At 37.1% G+C, this 23,762-nt stretch overlaps 2 protein-coding genes across 3 annotated transcripts; one reads left to right on the forward strand and one right to left on the reverse strand.

Moving 5' to 3' along the window:
- The first annotated feature begins 6,597 nt into the window (after window positions 1-6,597).
- On the forward strand, window positions 6,598-10,678 carry LOC122288285 (probable pectate lyase 18). Its single transcript, XM_043095554.1, has 5 exons — window positions 6,598-7,272; window positions 7,571-7,855; window positions 7,931-8,552; window positions 8,833-9,038; window positions 10,422-10,678. Exons 1-5 carry the CDS (start codon window positions 7,136-7,138, stop codon window positions 10,651-10,653), a joined length of 1,482 nt encoding a protein of 493 aa, XP_042951488.1. The 5' UTR covers window positions 6,598-7,135; the 3' UTR covers window positions 10,654-10,678.
- A 2,943-nt stretch (window positions 10,679-13,621) lies between these two features.
- Window positions 13,622-23,552, reverse strand: LOC122288301 (protein RNA-directed DNA methylation 3). 2 transcript variants are annotated; one of them, XM_043095556.1, is made up of 18 exons: window positions 23,253-23,552; window positions 21,679-21,929; window positions 21,426-21,581; window positions 21,147-21,305; window positions 20,982-21,065; window positions 20,139-20,206; window positions 19,717-20,052; window positions 19,570-19,621; window positions 19,335-19,490; window positions 19,089-19,232; window positions 18,849-18,951; window positions 18,612-18,761; window positions 18,423-18,477; window positions 18,266-18,330; window positions 17,778-17,847; window positions 16,928-16,964; window positions 16,715-16,769; window positions 13,622-16,631 (listed from the first exon to the last, which is right to left on the reverse strand). In XM_043095556.1, exons 1-18 carry the CDS (start codon window positions 23,434-23,436, stop codon window positions 14,005-14,007), a joined length of 4,752 nt encoding a protein of 1,583 aa, XP_042951490.1. In that variant the 5' UTR covers window positions 23,437-23,552; the 3' UTR covers window positions 13,622-14,004. The 2 variants fall into 2 exon arrangements, with proteins under 2 accessions (XP_042951490.1, XP_042951489.1); XM_043095555.1 differs by having other exon boundaries at window positions 19,086-19,232.
- Window positions 23,553-23,762: the final 210 nt, after the last annotated feature.

Below are 23,762 nucleotides of genomic sequence, written 5' to 3' on the forward strand. Positions count from 1 at the left end.
AATTATATAAGTATTATAAATTGTTCTAAATAAATATATTAGAATATTTATGATGATATTAACTATTTATCTTATGTGTAAGATAAAATGATTGACATACCTACTGAATCTGCGTTAGATCAAAACTCCTCAACAAATGAAGTTGAGATTTTCACACAAGTTCTGGGTCAACGTTCAGGATATTTGAAGGGTTTGGGTCGCTGTGTCAAACATTCCCCCTCTTCCTCTTCTTCCGGGTCTGCTTCTGCGGCATCTATAGTGTAAGAGAATTCGAATCGCATAATCGAATAATTGGTTATAAGGCAGTATGAGTTAGAGGCTCAATTGGCAAAACAAGGAGAGATGAAGACGCACCTCAAACAACATGAAGAACAACAAGAACAATTCAAGAGAGAAATGCAACTCCAAATGCAGCAGCTTATGCAACAGTACAGGCCTCCAAGCAACTGATGGTTTTTTACGTATAGATTATGATATTATCTAATTATGTATGAACAATGTCAGCCTTGTGGTTATTTATTAGTTCGCACTTATTATAAAACTTTCGTGAGTACTAAATTATTTCTAATGTATGTTTTTCAAATCTTATGAATATCAAATTAGTTTTTCATTATTATTGGATTTTAATAAAATAGTTTTCATTCGAACGACCATGTAACGTTCGAACATTATTGATATAGCCGTTCGAATGAAACCAGATTGGTCAAAAAATGTTCGAACGCAATTCATTAGCGTAACGTTCGAACATAACTCAACACCGTTCGATCCATTTACCGTTCGATCACTTCTTTTAATGTTCAAACGAAAATCTCTTTTGTACCGTTCGAACGTTATCAAAATTTGGGATCGTTTGAACGTGTTTTCATAACCGTTCAACCAATATAATTTCGTTCGAACGCCCAATGTATTGCCATTCGAACATCATTCAGGAACGAAATTGAACCGTGACAAATAACTAGCCCGTTCGAACAGTATCGAACGGTCAATTTCAAAATTGTTTCTAAAGATATTTTCTGGACGAAATGGTGATTTTCGTCCCAAAATACCTTTTGAGACAGTGATGTTGGGATGACCTTGGAATGATTTTTTTTCATCTTAAAATATTTTTTGGAACAAAAAACTTACAATTTGGGATGAAATTTTTTGTCCCAAAAACCGTTTTCATTGTAGTGTTTGTAATAACCTAAAAAATATCACGGACAAATCTAGACCTATAATTTAAAAGGATTAGTCATTAGTTATAATTAAAGGTCTTTAAAATAATACTATAAGAAGGGCTTAAACTTCTTATCCCTCCCAAGGAATATAAGAATTCATTCACTACCATCCTATAATCAAATCATCCAAAGATATTCCAATAACATTGCTCACAAAACAAACTTACTTCCGATTAATACCAATCAATTAAGCAAAGGGTGTTTCTTTTATCCCTTATCCTCTTTCTGAATATTTTTGAGACGTACGGATATAAGCAAAGGATGAGGTACTTCGCCTATTAACCAATTAATTAGATTCAATTAGAAGTATGAGACCCACGTACGCACAATTAGTGATTATAATACGAGTCTTGATCAGGTGGGCCATGATCCTTACTTCTATCGAATCAAATCTAAATGGATTGTCAATCTCCATTGTCGTGGGTCCTTGTCATCTCAAGCAAGCCTTACCTTTCCTTCATTGCTGGTTTAGCATCTATCTACTAGGAAAGCTAAGGCTTTTCCCCGCTTTTTTCTCGATGCGCTTTCGTATATAGCTTTCTTTGAATGGTGCGTTGCTTTGGTTAAAATGTTGCATTGATCAAAGCAGCTTCTTTCCCGTCAAGCCTCAATTTGCATTTTCCGATCTGTATTTTGCTCAAAAAGCAGTACATGAAACGTCTGTAAATATCCCTTTTTCATATATCCGACTTTATGACTCATGCAAGACTGGGAATCACAGAATTAAATATATACGCCAAATTGATCTCTTCTCTAAATTCCGCAAGTTTGGTACTTTCGTCGACCCATGATGCATGCATAGTACTTTAGCGGCGCCCTCCGTTTTCATCCTCTACTTTCTCCTCATCGAGGCAATGAATCGGGGCTTTTTCCTCCAACCAAGACAAAATCCACGTAGATTAAGCACCGCAAGCCTCCCCACCTCATATAATTTCCTTATCAAAACAAAAAAACTGCTGTTTTTTTTTTCTTTTTATGTTTTTAATAATTTGTTTTTCGGCCTTAATGGTCAATGAGCTCGAAGTGTATCCATACAAGGAACTAGAAAAGTATAAGACTAGAGTATGAACGTCACATGCAAGTTGATAAAGCATTCGAATTTTTCACCTTATCGGATACCATTACGTACATGAGCAAATTAGCATGAACTCATTACAAGAAAAACGGCATTTTACGATTAATTTATTGTAACAAAAAGATTACTAGCAACTAAAAAATTACAAGCAATTAATTTTAATTGCTAGTAATCTTTTCGTTGCAATAAATTAATCGTAAAAAGTCGTTTTTCTTGTAGTGACTGTTGATCGGAAAAAGTGTCAAAGAACATCTTTGCAAGCTAGGTGGACCTAAAGTACATAGTCTACATCTCTAGCTATCTAGCTTTCGGTCCAATCTACCGAGCATGCATATATCGGGGGAACCACGATATAAAGAAGGGGAAAGCTTCCATATATGCCGCTTATGTTTGATCGCTCTAGTGGACCGTTGGTTAAATTTTTTTAATTTAATAATTAAAAAAATGATTTTAAATGTATTAATATATTTTTTATTTTTTAAAAATATTTAAATATATTAAAGAAGTTGATAACAGCATTCGAATTTTCACCTTATCGAATATTATTACGTATATGAGCAAATTAGTATGAAGGAAAAATATAGTTGTAAGTATAATTATGTATTAATCTGAGTACCAATATGATATAATTGGTCAAAAAATAGATTTTATTAAAAATAATATTAATTTAAATTTTAAATATGAATAAATCAGTATTGGTATACAAATTAGTATACTAATGTGTTTGTATGTAGCAAAACTCTAATATGAAATGTTGATCGGAAAAAGTGTCATAGACCTAATTGCTAGCTAGGTGGACCTAAAGTACATAGTCTAGATCTCTAGCTAGCTTTCGGTCCGGTCTACCGAGCATGCATATATCAGAGGAACCACGATATAAAGAATTTCCAAGTAATTAAGACCTGGAAAATATTCTAGGTCTTGCCCCTGGAGTACTCCACTTTCTCTTCGAATTAATTCTCCCTAGCTAGCTACATTAATTCGGACAAATATCGAACTATGTATGAAGGAATCGTATCTGAGTAAAGTTAGGCAAATTACATTGCATGCCAAAGGTGTCTAGCTATATATATAGGCCGGTTGTTGGCACCTCCGGCCACCCATTCTTAGGGCATCCTTATCGGCCGGATCTCTAATATGGGCCGGTTAGTTTGTTATGACAGAAAAAGTGGATTTGATAAACAGAATAATTTGGAAAAACACTAATTATTGGAATATCCGGGGATTCCAAACTCACGAGTTACATGATTTAAGGAAACATTAACCTTTTAATTAATTATATATTTTCTCGATCGAATGACGGGACACAAAACCCACCAAAAAAGAAGAGATTTTTCAATCTGAATAGGGAAGTACGTATATTAGCTAGCACTAGCTGGGCCGCTTGGCCACTGGGATTAATTAGATGACGAGTTTCTTTGATCATGACAACTTGAATCATGTGAAGGCATTTAATTGCTGAATCAATTAGGTTCACGACGAGTTCGTCAAAGTATCTTATTGCAACGTCGACGGTGAAAACAAAGCCATTGAGTGCACCATGTAAAAGGTGTGGGCCAGGTTGCAAGGACAAGAGACGGCTACAAATTATGGTAGTTTGAATCCAAGATTTCCAAACCGGCACATGCAACGGCAGTACTACTACTTTGTAACAAAAGTAAGAGAAGAATCTCTTTCATGATCAGCTTGATCTTCAGATACAGACGAACCAAAATTATATTATCTGGGTGTATACAGAGTCACAGACAATGAGGTAAGAACAAATCATTATAATTGATGCCGCTGCATGCTGCTCTTAAAACATTACACATGATGGGACCAAATACCGGCCCTTATATTACACGTTTGGCGCCACTAAGGGATCAGAAGCAGGCAAGAAAAAATCACCTTTAATTGGTTAGTTTTTGAACGGTACTAGCTAGCCAGCCAGTAATTGTTCGAAAAACATCTGCTTTTCTGCTATGTTTCCAGAACGTATATGATTTATAATCGATCCAATCCATTCACGGAAAGCAATTCTACTTTGAAAAACGAAGTTAGGAGTTTGAATCCCCCATTAAAATCAGTGCCCCTTTATGATCATTTAGTTCTTTTAGTGATGATCAGTATCAAACTTTAACTAATTAATTACCTGTTCTTCGCGTTTTATCTCCCGCAGACCGTAACCAAGTCGCTGGTAGTAATTAATTAATTAGGCTAGGATAAATATTTGGAATGTTAAAAGCCCAAGCTCATAGTTTTATTATTATTAATTTCAATAAAAATAAAGGAATCGTTTTATTCATGCATGCTTTCTTTCTTCTCTCACGGCCGATTTTTTTGAAAAGTGTACAAGAATCTTATCGTCATGATGTTCATGTGTTGGATTTTTCTCGATTAAGACATTTTTGGGTTCTTAAGTTTGATTATCGAAAATAGACGAAAAATGAAATCCCATTGATCTATTTGAAAAAAAAAAATGAGAAAAAATAAATTCCAGTAGGCTTCAAATGTAATCTTATAAATTCTTACATTTTATATAATAATTCCAATATATAGATCGATTTCCTGAATTGTTATCCACTAGACTAGAGCCTTTAATTTATTATTATTGCGGGCTGCATGTTCAGGAATATGCATGGATCTCTTGCAATCATGGAAGTTCACTTGTTAAGACAGAAATCTACAAAAGAGCAAATGAAGCTTTAGGCACCAAACGCATGAGAAGCCAATGAATTCTATATCATGAAGGGTCATCGAAGACATGAAGTGACAAGTTGATTAATGTGGGTGCATTGGAATTAATCAAACGGGCCGGCAGTGAAAACAATTTTGAGTGCATTAGTTATCATGCGCGCAGCATGGCGACCTTTTGTCCATTTTAACCAACCTTGTTTGTTTATTATTTCAATATGGAATATTCGAACTTAAAAATATTAAATTCACAAACTCTATTCAACTCTTGTATTATTATCATCATCATCACACTCTAATCTTTTCATTTCCTACTGTTTCTTAGCTATCATTCTCCCACTCTGATTATTCTGCAATTGTTGAAACTCTCTTCTAGACTTCTAGTTATGATTAGGGCGGCCTAGCATTCTGTTCCCAACTCTTTTCATCCATTCATGTCAATGTTTATGGATGCATATAACCTATTAGGTGCGGTTTATATAATAGGAAGAAATGAGATAAGATGATTTTAGATAAAAATTAAAAGTTAATTAAAATATTGTTATAATATTATTTTTATTTTAAGATTTAAAAAAATTGAATTGTTTATTATATTTTATATAAAAATTTAAAATAATTATAGTAATAAGATGAAACAGTTTAAACGGGACCTTATTGTTTCACTAAATAATTCAAACAAGTAGACTCACTCAATATTGCAGTAGTCACAAGTACACAATACCAGCAAATAATATAGAAGAAATGCTTTAATTACAAATAGATTCTATAAAAATAAACTTACCAATTGACATAACTTGATATGATATGTTAAATTATTAAACTATTTTCATTGTAAATTAAATCTAATGTATTTTATGAAACTATATCAATTTATAAATTTATTTTTATAATATTTGTAGTGGCTGTAGCAATTTTTATAATTATCTTAATATGTTTTCCCTTGACCCAAAGAAGCTTTAACTACTGCCTGCAATCTTCAACATAGGAATCCATCCATCTAAGATTCTAAACCCTCAAATCTATTTCTCACCAAGTCATAAAAATAGCTCTTACGACTGGCCGTGACCGATAATTCATTCTCTTTTTTTTTTTTTTTTGTAATATTTAAAAAAAATACATAAATTCATTAATACTAACATTTTTTAAAATTTTCAAAAAATAAAAAAATAAAATGAGCAAAAGTAACATTTTATAAATTAAAAAAAGTATTTGAGAGCATTGATTCTTTGTACAAAATTAAATATATCTCAAGCAATTTTTAAAGGTGATGTTTCGGGAGACATTCAGGCTATCAATAGCAAGGAAGGGACGTGGGAGTGGAGTAGTCAGCTAGTTGAAGATATCATAGAGTTGTTAGTAAATAGATCTTTGTGAAGAATTCAACATATATAAAAGAGTAATAAGTTTGGATAAAAGACAGTCCAAAGGCTTTTTTAATTTCTTTTAACAAGATAAGAATTGTATTGAAAACCGTTTGATGAATAAAGGAGGTAATGTTTTGATTTCAAAAGAAAAAAAAAAAGGGTATTTGTGTTCACACGCGCGGAGATTGTCGGAACAAGAACGCGCGCATCCTTGAGGCAAGGAATCTCGCTCGTAGGCAAAGGCAAATAGGTATTGTTTTGTTCAGGTGAAGTGAAGAAAGAAAGAGAAGGGGCTGCAGCCATTTTAGGAAAAGTACCATGCCTGACTTTTCGGTTAATGATAAATATATGGTTCCACTCCACCTAAAATGATTATCTAGCAAGGTAAGAATGTGAGTGACTGAAAGTGTGTCCTTCCAAACTTCCATCTGAAGGGGAGAGAATTTGGGATACCGGAAAACAATTCCTCCTTCCTCAACTTCCATCACCTCCATAATCACGGCCAAATCTCCTGTATCTTCTTTTCTTCCCCTTCAAATAAACGGAACCCCATTCAAAACCCTGAGCAGAGGAGAAAAGTATCCGCATTTTGCATTATTAAGAAATCAATCATTATTATATTCTTGCTTATTATATAAATACATCACATTTTGTAAAATTTTCAGCTTCCTGAGTTTGTAATTGGATGCTGCTGCGCATAATGCATTCAAGAGGCTCAAAGAATCTTAAGTTACATAAGCTAAGATAAAAATAAAAATCCCACGGTATATATCCCCAGATTGTAAATTATTATTCTTCGTTCGAGGATGCTGCTTCTTACCACCTGCATTCTCTTAATATGTTCTCTCTCCACCTCTCTGTCCTTCCTCGCCAACGCGACACCCAATCTGACGCTCCCTCACCAACACCCCGATCCTGAAGCTGTTGTCCAAGAAGTCCAAAGGTAAACTCACCCCAACCCTGTGTTTACATTCCGGAGATGGCATCACTTTCTAAGATTTTAGCCTCAAACATTAAATTCCCCGTTTAGGATTTCCCAATTGTTGAACCCAAAAAAAAAAAAAAATCCCATCTTCAGTCGTTAGAGAATTTGTTTTTACTTTTATTTTCATCCATTTTATTCAGAACAAACAGAGCCCCCATCGGAGGTTCCCTCATTTTCTTCACTTTCCCCTGCATTTCTCAAGAAGCAGACAGAGTACTCCTTTCCAACCATCTCACCCTTCCTCTTTTCTTTGCAGGCGCGTCAATGCCTCTCTCTCGCAGAGACAAATGCTCTCTCTCCAAGCAAAGGACCAAAATTCCGCATGCCTCACCGGAAATCCCATCGACGATTGCTGGCGCTGCGACGCTGACTGGCAGAACAACCGCCAAAGGCTCGCCGACTGCGCCATCGGGTTCGGTCACAACGCCCTCGGTGGTAAAGGTGGTCAGTTCTACGTCGTAACTGACTCGTCCGACAGCGACCCAGCAAATCCGGTCCCGGGTACCCTCCGCCACGCCGTGATCCAAGAAGAACCCCTCTGGTAAAGTTAAATTAAAATGTAGTTCAAACATATTTCACCATGCAGCTCATGAAAGACAAGCTAATGCGTCGACAGGATTATATTCGCGGCGGACATGGGCATAAAACTGAAGCACGAGCTGATCTTCAACAGCTACAAGACCATCGACGGTCGAGGCGTGAACGTCCACATTGTGGGCAACGGGTGCATCACACTGCAGTACGTGTCCAACGTCATCATCCACAACGTCCACATCCACCACTGCAAGCCGTCGGGGAACGCCAAGATACGGTCGTCACCGACGCAAGCCGGATGGAGGGGAAGATCTGACGGCGACGGAATCTCCATCTTCAGTGCGCGACAGATATGGATAGACCACTGCTCCTTGTCTTACTGCACGGACGGATTGATCGACGCCATAATGGGGTCCACGGGGATCACCATATCCAACAGTTACTTCTCGCATCACGACGAGGTGATGCTGCTGGGTCACAACGATCGTTACGCCTTGGACTCGGGCATGCAGGTAACGATAGCTTTCAATCACTTCGGTGAGGCACTGGTGCAGCGCATGCCACGGTGCAGACGCGGGTATATACACGTGGTTAACAACGATTTCACGCAGTGGGAGATGTACGCCATCGGCGGTAGCGCGAACCCGACCATTAATAGTCAGGGTAATCGTTACACAGCACCGGGGGACCCAAACGCAAAGGAGGTAACTTTTTTTTTAGTTGTATGCGGTACTCTTTTTCATATCTTTGTTTGCTTATGATTGCTTAATTATGTTTGCGAAGACCCCACTTTAGTGATCTCTTTTAAGCCCATCTGTCTCTCTGTATCTGAAATGTGTAACACGTTATCCCACTTTAAGCGGCGGCGCGTCTGTATTACTCGCTACGGATTGTGATTTGAAGCAGGTTTAATTAGATTGAGGTTTACCGTTTATGACGGGGGTATGTGTTGAAATTCAGATGTAAATAAAATATGGTTGACAGGTGACAAAGCGGGTGGAGACGGACGAGAGGGAGTGGACGGACTGGAACTGGAGGACGGAGGGGGACATAATGGTAAATGGAGCATTCTTTGTGCCGTCGGGGGCGGGAGCAAGCTTCCAATACGCCAAGGCCTCAAGTGTGGAGCCGAAGGCCGCTGGGCTAATTGATCAGCTCACCATGAACGCCGGCGTCTTTGGTGGGCCCAGGTACTATTATCCTTTATCCGGACCCATTACTCCTCTCCATGACACTCTCAGTCTGTCTCTCTGTGTTTACCTTTTGCTCTGTTTCTCTTATATCTCAAAATAAAAATAAACAATAAAAACTGAAGTGAAGCAACCATCACAATTTGGGGGTGGCTACTAGCTATTTTTATGTCAAGTTGCACTGTTTTGGAGCTATTTTTTTCCCTGGGCTTTGCACCGACAACATGGGTAAACTCTTTCGCTAAACATGAATTGAATGCAATAAAAAAAGAGGGCGGAAAGTGCAATATGAAAAAGGCCATTTTCCACAAGGGACTTGACCATACATCCTTCTAGTTGGTTCATTTTTTTTCAGATTCTCCCTTTTTATCTTTGCCGGCTGCATGAATGGCACAAATACACCCAACTCTTTCTTATATTATTAGAATATATAATTTCGTTTGAATAGCTACCCAGAATTACAGCCAAAACTGCTACGGATTTCGATATTATAACAAAAAACTGTACCGGTTACATAAAAATTTTTATGGACAAGCATAGATACGAGATTTGTATAATTTAATGTTACTTTCCGGATGGGAGCGGTGATCGGTTAAACGAATTATTATGTGTAAAGTAGAGAAAATGTTGTAGTATTAATTATTTGGACTTTTGGAGCCCACTTGTCTGATTTGATATAAAATAATTCACGGACAACCAAGTAGATTATGTATCATATCAAAAATGGGGTCTTTTCCCATGACTTTTTGTAATAGTTGTATCCTATCCTTTTCCCACCTTGATGTATCATCCAGGGAAGTTCATGATGAGTAGCTACCTAGCATTCGCGCCTCTCATATTGAAGGAAACTAACTCATCAGTCTTTTTTTTTTTTTTAAGTTTTTAACTGATAATCTGATCTTTAGCCACTAGCTAGGTAACTAATTGGTCTCGTAGTACTCATCAAGTCGTGTGCTAGCTAGAACTACTTCATCATCAAGTATCAAGTCTTGACAAAAAAGGATATATCTTTATAACATACATGCATGCATGCATAGGTATATCATATGTATTAATGTATATATGATCTAGTCGGCATGACAAAGGGCTAGCTCGATCGTACTTGTTTTGATTGATACTAATAATTGAATGCCTAGTATTAATGTAAGTTTATCTTCACTCATGATTTGATCATGAATGATCAGTAGCTTCATATTATAAAATTATTTATTGACGGCCACCCATATCTATTCATGCAGTTCTGATTGTTATAACTTCTTGTTTGTGATCGATCACTCATTTTTCCAATATTTAAGTTTACGATTATGATGGGTTGTTTGAATATCAAAGATTGCATATATGATGCGTCCCTACAATATTAAAAATGCTATCTATATATTGCAGGGAGGGCAGCGACACACCGTCGACATCAACTCCAGGATTCAATACTGGTGGCACCACATACAGTGACAATAATAGGGGGTCCGGTGGGGGTGGTGACTTCTTTGGAATGATATTCGGGAGCGCAGCAGCACCACCACCGCCCACGTTATCCTCAACTACTTCAATCCTTTTGTCCCTTTTAATTATTATTTTAATTTCGTACACTACCACCAATCGCCATCTCCTATTATAATTATAAAAGTTTTAAGGGCGCAAAATATCATATGTGAATATATATATATATATAAATAGGTTAATCTCGTAATTAGATAAAGTCAGATCGAAGAAATTAAAAGAAAGAAAGTTTCCCCCATCAATTTGACTTCTTGCTCCCATTCATATTATTATTCATATAAATAGCATAAACGAATCGACCGATAAAGTATTGTAAAAATTGAACTAAAATGTTTTTTTTTTTTTTTTTTTTTTTATCTTTTAATTTTAAGGTATACTGTACCGTTAGTTTTGAATTTACATAAAATACGTTTTAGACAAATTTTTCTTTTTTTTTTCTTCTCTATATATATATAATGAAATTTGCTAAGGGACAAAGTAGACCCAATGCATATAAGAAGAAGGAAAAATATAGTTACAAGCACAATTATATATTAATTTGTGCATCAATGTGATGTGATTGGTCAAAAAGTAAATTTTATTGAAAATAGTGTTAATTTAAATTTTAAGTACGAATAAATCAGTATTGATATGCATAATTATACTTGTAAAAAAAAAAAAAAAACAAAAATCTGTTCGGGATGGGATATGGGTGGATGAGGTGGCATTTCGGACGCCACGTCAACTTCAAATAAAGCTGCCCCCTTTGTTCTCTAATCAACAACTTTTTTCTATCTTTTGTCGGTGGTTTCATAGTACTAATAGTGGATTTAACATCGCCTGTCTCCATGGCGGAGAAAATTGCCAAACCGTCCAATAATAAGGGTTTCATGATTAAAAGTGGGTTCTTTGGATAATAAGTTGAATTGAGATAAAAGTTAAAATTTGAATAAAATATTATTTTTTAATATTATTATTATTTTAATATTTAAAAAAATTAAATTATTTATTATATTTTGTGTTAAAATTTAAGAAAATTATAATAATTAGATGAAATAAATTGAAATAAATTTAATATCCAAATATATGGTTCCCACAATAATAGAATCTAAAATGATTTCTAACATCCTAGATTATGACCTCTCTCCCACTTTTTGTCCTTTCATTATCTATCCATATTTGTAAAAGGAAAAATATAATTGCAAGCATAATTGTGCACTAATCTGTAAGTCAATATGATGTGATTGGTCAAAAAGTAGATTTTATTAAAAATAGTGTTAATTTAACTTTTAAATATGAATAAATCAGTATTGGTATACAGATTAGTACAAGACTGTACTTATATATAACAAAACTGTTCTGTTGTAGAAATTAAGGTGCATCATAATTAAATGACCATTCACCTTAAACGTGAAAACAGGTAATCTTAGAAAGATTGACACTAATATTAAATATGTCATATGTGGTTGTAAGCAGTGGCTCTTTTGGTGAAGCTATGGCAGCAAAACTTGCAATTGAAGAAGCTGCCTTCAGGAAGATCCCCAGCATTACCATTGAAGGCGACAGTCAAATAATCATAGATGTCCTTCTGATTCCATCCTCCTCACCGGACTAGTCCATCTTCAATGTACTTAATGATATAAGCTACTTGTTGCAGTCTTTCCAGAACTTGTCTCCTATCAAAATTCATCGTCACCAAAATCAATAGGCGCATAATATGGTGCAATAGGCCGCTACAAATGAGTTGTTTGGCAGCATACCCCTTATAAAACTATCTCAATGTCTTCTAGATTTCCATAGTAGAAAAGACCCACCTATTTTGTAATGTTCTGTATTTAATTTGTACCTATGCTTTCCTGTTTAAAGTCTCTAGTTTGTGTAAAACTCTTATTCAGTTCTCTAAATATGATCAAGCTTGATTAGGGAAAAAAAAAGCGGTGGCTCTTTTGGTGGTGAATTTGTTGAATCTGTCTTATTCATATGGCCAATATATTGCAGAGGATCAATCCTAGTAGACGCTAGACAATATTGTCCTTTAGAATTAAACCTACACAAGCAGCTCCAAAAACAAAAAATATATAAATAAACCCTAGTTGTTGCATTAAAGAATCACTTTTGGCTCATGAGCCCATTATGTTCTTGCCTTGAAGTCCGACCATTGATGTACAACATTTAAGGTATATTTTCTCTGGCTTTTCTTGTGATCTGTTGAATTGATTTGATAACTCTCCACGCAAGACCAAAATTAAATATACTATCTTCTTTTCTATGTTAGCTTAATATTTTAAAAATATTTATATGGATAAAACTAAAATATAATCCATCTTATATCAATACTCATCAAGTTATCATATGAGAATTTGGGGGGGAAAAAAAAAAAATATATATATATATATATGCTATTTATGTCCACTTATTCCCATCGTCACCATCTGATTATATGGCATGGATATCAATTAAGCTCGCTTATAGTTTTCCCTTGAACCTACAATGGAGGAAAAAGGAGATTCAAATTTCTCTTACCCAAGGGAAAGCTGGAGGTTTAAAGAAATACAAAAGAAAGAATCCCATGACATGCGCCTCTGCTAAAACAAAGAAATGAATCACAACAAAATTGGCATCAACAATACACAACATGCGCCGGGGGTGGGGGGGTGCGGGGAAGATTAATGAAATTGTTGACATTTAAAAATCCGATCAAACATATTGAAATTGTTTCGTTGGAGGTAAAAGATCAAGCACTCTTGAAGATATGATTCTATAACCGCCAACTCGGTGAGGCTGGTTGAATATGACGTCTGTACAGGGACGAAGTTCAAAATTAATGCCAACCAAATCCAGGTTTTGACCACCTGAAGGCATAAATAAATAAATAAATTTAGATCCTAATTTTTATAACTTCAAGTGATAGATATAGAGATATAAAATGGGTCTTTTATAATATTTACTGTGCCTTTAATAGCACTTGAGAAATTCATTCAAAGAACTTTAAGAAAAAAAATTATAAGACCTAAGTCATTGTCTATGTATCCTTTCATAAATATTAAAATTTGAACATTCTAAAAGATTTTCATCCAATCAAAAGGCAAAGACACCAAGACACCAAATGATGAACAAGCAGCCACAAAAATGACTGCAAAAAGGGGCGATAATCCCACGAAATCTGAACAGCATCAATAAGAAACACGTAACGGCCTCATTTTGAACCAAAACAAAGGCCGGTCAATAACATCACACAAAATTTTTAATGCTGCGATTCAGCATCCAATGCCATGAAAAACATGAACATCTCTTGCTGTGCATGATGCCAGTCCAAAAACTGCCTACACCAGCAATATGGTTCAAAATGTAAAGCCATACAGTTATTTTAAGTATAATATCGGGTTCCATACAGTTCACTTAGACCCTTCCCGTGTACACTTGAAGTAGTACCGATATCTACAGGAAAAAGAACTCTGAACATAGGTCAAGCTAATGCTTTAGTGCATTTTTACCAACCTCCTTCCCCTTGCTGATTAGTTTCTTTAATCTCAGTGCCTATGGTTGATTTGTCCCAGCTTGACCACTGGTTCCCGCCAGAGGCTTCTGTTGATCCTGCATTGTTTCCCTTGCTTCCACCAGCTTCATTACTTGAACCGGATCCTTTGTTCCAGCCACTACCAGCAGCATCTTTAGCTGCTGTTGGCTGGTTCCAACCCTTGCTATTCCACCCACTGGTTTGATTGCTAGTTCCACAGCTTCCTGCATTCCAACTCTGCGATTTATTCTTATCACTGGCTCCATTCCAAGTTTCTACACCGTCATTTTTCTTCCATCCCTCGCCTGCCTCTTGGTTCCAGTCAGAGGGCTTATCCTCACTACTGTCGTTTCTGTTATTCCAACCACCACTTTGATCCCACCTTCCACGGCCTCTGCCTCCAAATCCTCCTCGGTCTGATCTACCACCAAAACCTCCTCTGTCTGATCTACCTCTACCTCCGAAACCCCCCCGTTCTCTGCCTCTGCCACCAAAACCCCCCCTGTCTCCACCTCTGCCTCCAAAACCCCCTCTACCTCTAAAGCCTCCCCTGTCTGAACTGCCTCTAGCTCCAAAACCTCCTCTGTAATTCCCATCACTTGCCCTTTCACTGAAACTCTCCGTTTGGTCTCCACTTCCACCAGCTATTGACTGATTGCCACTTGCCCAATTGCTTTTCTTGCCCCAGCCTGAGTCCTTGTTTGCATCACCAGATTCAGAGTTCCAGTTACTTCTTTTGCCCCAATTAGAATCTTGGTTCCCATCTTCATTCCCATCACTTTTTCTTCCCCAGCTTGAATCCGGGTTTCTAGTGGCATCACTTGATCCGGAGCTCCAACTACTTCTGCCCCAATTAGAATCATCATTTTTTCCATCCTTTGATCCACTTTTCCAACCAGAACTTTGATTCCATCCACGTGCCGAACCATCAGATGATGTTTTCCCCTTGTTCCAATCACCCCATTGATCTTTATGGTCATCCTCTTCATTGTTTCCAGTAGTAATATTATTCCAGCCAGAGGACTTACCTCCATACATTTGGCGAGTATCCCCACTGCCCCATGCTTGGTCATTGGTCCACCCAGACGAATTTCCTGAGGATGTCCCATCATTTGTACTTGTGTTTTCTTGAGCTCCGTTCCAACCAGAAAGTCGCTGACTGAATGATCTTCCCCTGCCAAATTGATCTCTACCTCCCCGGCCACCTCCTCTCCCCCTTCTCCCACCAAACCCACTATCCTTATCAAATGCTTTTGGCCTCGCCCAGCTATCTCGCCCGTTTGTATCCTCTTTATTTTCCACCCACCCTTTGTTCCAACCACCAGAACCTTGATCCCCGCTGGAATTTTTGGATCTATTCCAAGAGTCATCTTGATCCCTTTTGCCTTCAGATTCATCTTCCAAACTTGCAGCAGCTTGTTTACTCCATGTCGACCCCCCAGCTGGTTTACCCCAGGAACCTCCATCTTGTTTATTCCAAGAAGAACCTCGATCCCCACCAGAACTTTTGGATCTATTCCAACAGTCTTCTTGATCCCTCTTGCCTTTAGATTCATCTTCCAAAGTTGCATCAGCGTATTTACTCCACGTTGACCCTCCGGCTGGTTTATTCCAAGAACCTCCAGCTTGGGTCTGATTCCCACCAGCATTACCCCAATCCCCAGCCTGATTCTCAGCCACAGGCGTCGAGATTTTCCAGTCAGTCTTGCTTCCACTTGATCCATCCTTAGTGCTCCAGTTTTTAACAGCCTTGCCCCAAGAATCTTCTCGAAATCCAGAAGCGGTGCCTTTAACTTCACTGTCCACAGGTTTTCCCCAAGGAGATCGCTCACCGACAACTGCATCTTTGCCTTGGTCCCATGAGTTCTGTTGATCCCAGCCAGATCCCATATTTTTCCTGTCATTCCAATCGTTCTTTTCCCTTTCCCACAATCCAGCTTCAGCTGGATCTTTACTTTTGCCCCAAGAATCCAGTTGAGTCTTTCCAGCAGTCGAATTACCCCAATTGCTGGTCAGATTTGCAGCAATACCCTTACCTTTATTCCATGGTTCCCCTGATGTTCTCTCACCACCCTGATTATCAGATGCAGTTTTTTTCTCCCAGGTGACACCAGCATCATTTGAAGAATCAGCCAGAATTCCAATTTTGGGGTTTCCTTTGCCCCAATTGTCTCCAGAAACTTTTGGAGAGCCTGGCAGATCTCTGTCAGGTGCTACTGATTTATCCCAGTTGTTAGATGAACTGCCCCCAAATCCAGTTTTTGAAATAGTTTTGTTCCAAGCATCTTTGCCCTCTACCCAGCCTGCAATTTGATCAACAGCCCTATCATTGGAAGCTGCAGTACCCCAAGAAGATTTTTCACTAGCTGTGGAAGCACCCCAGGATGATTTTTCATTAGCAGCTGCAGCACCCCACGATGAATTTTCATTAGCTGTGGAAGCACCCCAGGATGATTTTTCATTAATAACTGCAGTATCCAAGGATGGATCTCCATTAGATGCTGAAGCACCCCAAGATGACTTTTCATGAGTTGCCACAACACCCCAGGATGAACTTTGATTAGGAATCACTTTGCTCTCCCAAGCAGCATTTTCCACACCTACTCATTATAACAAGAATTCACACAATTGATTAGCTTAACATAAAATTCATTGCTGATATACATGGTGTATGAATAAATACCTTTTTCGGCATCATTACCCTCTAAAGGATTCGCAGAACTGGACTCCAGCTGAAGCTGAAACCATCAGTAAATCCATTAAATAAGAAATGGTCACAGATGAATGGAGAATTAGATATTCCTGCATAATACTCATATAGGCACACGCACGCGTGCCGCATGCGCGCGCACACACACAAATGAGCTGAAATATTTAGAGCAAGTTCAAAACCAACCGCTGACCCAGAGGCAGGGAAGCTAGGCCAAGAGCTCCTGGAAGAAAGTGATTACCAGTGTCAGAATATGGCAAAGCCAGGGTTGAAATATACTTTCATAGTAAAATGAAAAGGTAGAAGCAACAGTACCACTAATATAAAAAGTAGTCAGACTTTAGATTGTTTGCTACAAAATTTATATTAAACCTATATGTAGAACAACCTACAAGAATATATGAAACCCAGTTGCAGTCATATTTTTCAGTCTTCCTCTTGTTATTTCTAGGTTGTGCCCATCAATTCGAGCATTTTTATTTCCAACAGGTACTGATGTCATTAAGAGAGTGACTTATTAAGCAGTAATAACAATATGATATAGTCCAGAAGTAAAAATCAGCAATTACTTTAAATAATCTGCTCAAAATTTAACTTCCTTTATTATAATACAGCCAAAAGCAAATAAAGAATGGTAAAGATCCAACTACAAGAACGTCCAGAAATATTTTAGATCAAAGTGAAATCAGACAGTTTCCATCCAACATCTAGCACTTGGTAGTATCTGAAACAAGAAATTTTCAAGAAATGTTAAGATATGACCTATCCCATCTACGACAGGGATAGCTCCAACTTTCTTTGGAGCTCTGATTCTAGACAATGGATATACATATTAAATCATTACAAAAATATAAATGGGCGCATTCAAATTAATGGGACAGAAAGACGAGCACTTAAAATTTACAGATAATTCACAACAGCATTGTTCTATGAGATCTGGTAGCCATCAGCCCATCCCCAATATATACTTCCTCTATTTCAAAAATTTTAAGGTATAGAAAGTGAATGAGTATCATTGATATCACCATAATTGTACCTTCCAGCAGACAGCCCCCCAGAATTCCACCCATCACTCCCTGCTGATGTTCCTGCTCCCTGCATCCAATCTTCAGGAAAAAAAAAAAAAAATGTCTAATTAACATGAAGGCAATCTCCATAAACAAAAGGTAACAATTTGAATAATAATTTGTACAAATAAAATAAAAAGTTAACTTGAAGAACAAAATTAAGATATAAAGAAAATATATATCTTAATATGAAACAGAAAATGATAGGTGAAAGAAACCATTAGATAAATTTGTATGCAGAATCTAACAACATAAGATAAATTTGTATGCATAATCTAACAACTTAACCTCCACGCTATACACATAGATTCTTCTACCACGTGCAAATTCAATGATCTAATAATATGCTGTTCCAGCATCAATATTCAAACTTGGGCTATACCTTTTGTTTTCATTGATAAAATCATTTACTACCTATATAAAATATATTCAAACTTGTAGTATAATAGGTTCCCACCTCTGGAGCAGCCTTCGGTTCCAAGAAGATTAAATGGCTCTAAAGAACTGGACTCTGGATTCTCACTTTTAAAGTTAGAACAAAGCATGTCAGAATGATTATTACAAAACAGAAAACAAACACACTGAAACGCATCATTACAGTTGTATATGAGTACCTCATAGATATGGTAGAGCTCTTTCCTCGAACCTCAGAAAGATGCTCGCTTTTAACTGCAGGAATACCAACAAAATACCGAAACATGGAGATACATCATAGCAGTGACAAATTTATAAAAAAGAACAAAAACATCATAATAGTCGCATATCTCATGAGATAGAATAAAAGCAGGCCATAGTTAACAAACCTGTAAGAACCTTGTGCTGTGAATCCAACTTGACTGTAACATCAGAATGACGTAAAGCTAAAACACGGCAGAGGTATCCCTTTAGAGGACCAACACGGATTCTCAAGGTTTGACCAATAGAGAACATTCCATCTTTATCCCCACGATTGACTGCATAGAAAACATTTATTAATTGCCAAGACATTAAACGTTGGTATCTATAGCTCAGAACTTAAAAAACTGAACACCAACACATACATTCACGACTATTTTCCCTAGCTTGCCATGGCATTTTCGGAGAAAGAGGTGATTTAGGAGATGATGCGAAGTCCTCAAAACCCAATGGACCCGATTCACCACCCTGAATGAGGGAGAACAAAGATCATTTAAAAGAATGTTAGGAGGCAAACACACCCCCCCCCCCCCTTCCTTTTCCAAACGCAAACAAAAAGAGAAATGTAAGAAAGGAAACTACGGCTGCTTTTTAATACTCACAACCTTGTCATTAGACATATCAGTGAATAACTTGATTTTCTCACACGAGTGGGATTTAGCACAGAGATAACCACCATTTTCTGTCTCATTCTCATCATAGAAAAAGATTATGCCTCTGTAGATTTTCCTAACAATCCCTTGCCTACCCTGCAAAGTCAATAACTAGTATATTAATCTTAAACCTCTAAAGCCAATTATAATCAAGCAAACTAAGTATAAGACACCTTTCCATTTATAATAGTGTCAAACCTTTATTGGTCCTTCCAAAACCTTTATAGTATCAGTGACAGATATGGGCTTCATGCGCTGATCCAAAGCAGTGAATTTCGTATCAAAAGGCCCACTCTTTAACTCAGGAAGCTGAATAGTCACCACATCAGGTCCTGCTAACCCCTCTTTCAAAATCTATAACAATAAATACAGGTTAAGTGACCAATTTAAAAAATGTGTATAAAGATATAAACCACATCAACAAATTATCTACCTTGTAAGAATCATCTTTCTCCATGCCTACGATAACACCAAAATCTTTACGCCTGAAGTAGCAAACAAAATAAATGCAAAGCAGTTGGATAAATATAAGAGATATGCACGGGATCATGAATGCTGCATGAGTTTGTACAGGACTCACCCAAAACAAACAAAATCATACAGTTCAAAACCATTCACATCACCAGATCCTGAAGAGCCCTCTCCTTTTCCACCCCCTTTATCACTTCTTACAATCCGCTTTTTCTTTTGTTCACCATAAAGCTGTGAAAGCCACTCCAAATTATCAGATTCAGTATTCACAGAAGGTTTAAACTTCAGGAGCTCCTCTTCTGATGGCTCAACGCCCCAGCAACTTAAAGAATCTGTTGGTATTTTCTTAAACAAATATCCACCCTTGAACATCAATCCATCCAGAACCTCGAAAACTGTATCGGTGTCACGATCACGTTTGAATTTAATGAGAGGCCGAAACTCCCTTCAAAGTTTGAATACAAACGTATATGTAAGAGAAGCTGAGACTTCGAAAAGATAAATTAAAAAAGAAAAGATTATGCATATTACTCAAGTTCACTTGTGCTCATCAATCTTGGTGCCGGAATTGAATTTTTCTTGAGCTTAACTCCCCCACCCTGTAAGAATGATATGCTAAATAGATTATTAATGTTACACCTACCAAGTTCATTAATCCCAAAGGAAAAAACAAAAAAAAAAAACAATGGCAATGAACAAAGCACATAAACTTCTCAACAATTAAAATTATAAACCCGATTTCCTTTCTCCCATAATTAACCCTATTTTCCTTTAAATGGCTACAAAAGCAACATGTCTTTTATCCAGTTAAACCCCAAACACTTACAGCAAGCCCACTATAAGTGCCCACATCACAAGGATTAAGTAGATTATTGGCTTTTACCAATGCAATATGGCCTCTAGAAATTACTTGCACCCAAGGGTTCAAATCTTAGACAAGGGAGCATACCCCAAAAACCAAAGCCCTTACCACTTCAGCCAATCCCTAGGCGTTAAGGTTGGACACCATAGATTAACCAAGCAAGAGACCGTTGTCTTTAAACTTATGAAGAGAATCAAGAAACTATCAATTTTTTCTTTCACAAATATGTCAATTAATAGTTGATTCAATCTGATGGAATATAACAAATACGAACTCCACAATTGAAAATGCAATAAACTATCATTTTTTAATCTTCTTTAATATTTTCATTAAAGATAGTAAATCTGAAAAGCAACTACACAGAAAATGCAATTTTTTTCCAGCAAAATCAAAATCAACTTTGAGATTGTATATAACGAAATTATGTATTATATATCAGATGATACATGTAAAAAAATTAACTATCACCAAGAAAGAGAAAAGGGAACCAATATAGAAATAAATTGCATTACATATTTCGCAGCCAATGCTTGTAGATCAATTCTTGGAATAAGCTTCACTGTTGCTTTTTTCCGTGCAACGTTCACGGCTACAATCTACAGGTAGAAAAAATTAAAAAAATAAGAAATAAAAATTAAAAGCAACTGGTGGACAACTACGTCAAGTCGAGACCACACCTGTGCTAGGTCTCCTCTGTACTTTCCATTCTTCACACGAGCCCACGTGCCCTCAGAAACTTCATTGCACTTACTTCGGGCAGAGAACAAATGAGAAACTTCATTTTTTGGCACTGGCATTACCCGGGTAGGATATATACTAGAAATGCCTTTGCATGCCTAAGCTCACAAAAGCATGGTACAGATATCAGTCTACTAATAATAAAATTGTCTGCAGTAACGAAAAATTTTATGAGTACAGTTAATCACAATATCATCAAAGTTAATCCAACACATTACCTCATTGATGTCACATTGCTTCTCAGCTTCGATACAAATAAAACCCTTCATCTGATCAAGAGCAAATGCAGAAATTATCTGGAGTTTGGAACCTAATAATTTCAAGTCTACATATTTCTGCATGAGACAAAAAGCTGACTGCCTCTCACGTCCAACCTACAGAAAACAAGTTTCAGCAAGACATAAGGTAAAGGAGAACCAGAGGGGAGGATAGGCTTCAACAATCACCAAAACAATATTCCAGGTACCATACCATGCATTTAACTTTCCAGATGGTTGGATCCTTAGCAGAAGGTATGAGAGAATTTCTTTCAATTGATCTTTTGTTATCATAATCGTCCCCAGCAAATGTAGAGAAATCAGAACCAGTCTTATATCGTTCCTCCATTATCTTATCGAAATCATCTTCATTGATCTCCTCTTTGGGCACAAGAGGAATGTCCTGGGCATTCTCTGTTTCTCTCTTGATATTCGGCTCTGAAAAAAATTCTTCCTCCATAAAATCTGTTACCAATTATTGGTAAAGGAAGATTAGTTTATAATACTTGCTGCATTGATCAAATTGTGTATGCTGGCAGATCAAACCATTTTTTTCTTTTGGATAAATAATGACGATAGATCTAAGATAATCAATAATTGCATTGTACCATCAGCACTGTTGGCCAGACAAGTGACCAACATCTGGACACACCAGAAACCCATAACTCATGTAATTGAAGTATGGAACCCAAAGTTCGACAGCAAAACAAAACAGTCAGAAAGTCAAGAGGTTGAATATATGAAAATTTTCTGCAACATGGTGGAAGGCAATAAACGTAGACACAATCATTTCAATATGTTCCTCTGACTTCAACAATTGTTAAAAAAATGGCTTAATGAACCCTTCATGGACAATTTACTGACATTACCACAACAATCTAACAATGTTTAGACTGCCATAAGAAAATCTTGGCAGAAACTAGGAAATTAGCATAAGTCCCTTAAAGTATATCTCAAATGTCTGAGGTTGTAATGAAAAAGAACAAATTTCCCATTTTTATCCTTTCCTGTAAACAGCAAAACTGAGACACATAAAACATAAAACAATGTCATGCAGTGCAAATTCAGCATCATTGCTGCCAAAACGCGCAGGTTAGACCTACAACTCAATCCATTGTCCACCATATCCAAAGTCATTTCAATAAAAACCACTTAGTGATTTTATTTTGCCAATAAGCTCTAGCTACATTGGTACCTCCTCCCCATAAGAAGGGATGGAGGGCGTAGCTGTGGCAAAAAGACCCATAGGGTGCATGTGCCAGTTAGCCAAAAAAAAAACCCTACTCATGCACAATCCTACCCCCCTATATATTTTCCACCAAACAGCACATAACCTGAAAACACAAACATATACACCATTTCATGCAACATACCCCAAAATTGAAACAAAATAAAATATTTGATGGAAAACCCCTTAGAGCCGAAAGATCAAAACTGACTTCACAAACCCTAAACTAAACCCCAAAAATAATTTAAAAACCATCAACAAGCACCATTTTACAATACAAGCTCCGAAATTAACATCCAATTCCCTAAAAGTCCCCATCGCAGAAAAAACAAAAGCACCCATAAATTCCACCTAGAACAAAATCAAAGACACGGAGAAAATGAGGAAGTATGTCCATTTCCACAAATTGATCGCCAAAATTCATCAAATCCAGTAAATCCCCAAGGAAACCCTAGAACAAATACAATGTACCACGAGAAAACATAATGGAGATAGATTGACAAACAGATAGTGAGGTAGAGAGAGACAGAGACAGAGACAGAGAGAGAGAGGGAGCACACAATTATCTATGTCACTGTCGTCGCTAGCATCGGTATCGTCGGCCTCGGCAACAACGTCCTCGAAGAACTGGAGGACCTCGCGATTCCTCTTCTTCCAAATGGATCCAGACTTGTCGTCGTCTCTGCCGCGCTTTCTTTTGCCGGCGGGAGCCTTTCCGGCCACCTCCTTGCCCTTCCTCGCCATTTTTTCCACTTTCTGGGGGTGACACTGACGGGGGCACACTGACAGGGCTATTTAAGCAGTATCCCCGTACTGTGCTTCCCGAGTCAGCATGTGAAGGCTCACCAGCGAAGGTTGGCCGTGGGATAAGCCACAAAAATTTATTTAAGAGTCATATTACTTACTGTGAGTTTTATATACAGAAAATCTACACAGCAGTCTCATATATTTTACATTATTAAAAAATATAAATTTATTATTTTACTTTCTGTTATTTTATACTAGTATATTAGATATGGAGCTGCTGTGTAGCAGTGCTCTTTTATATATTCTCTAGATTCTACTAATAT

Source organism: Carya illinoinensis, chromosome 1, assembly GCF_018687715.1.
Source record: "Carya illinoinensis cultivar Pawnee chromosome 1, C.illinoinensisPawnee_v1, whole genome shotgun sequence".
Classification (NCBI taxonomy): Eukaryota; Viridiplantae; Streptophyta; class Magnoliopsida; order Fagales; family Juglandaceae; genus Carya; species Carya illinoinensis.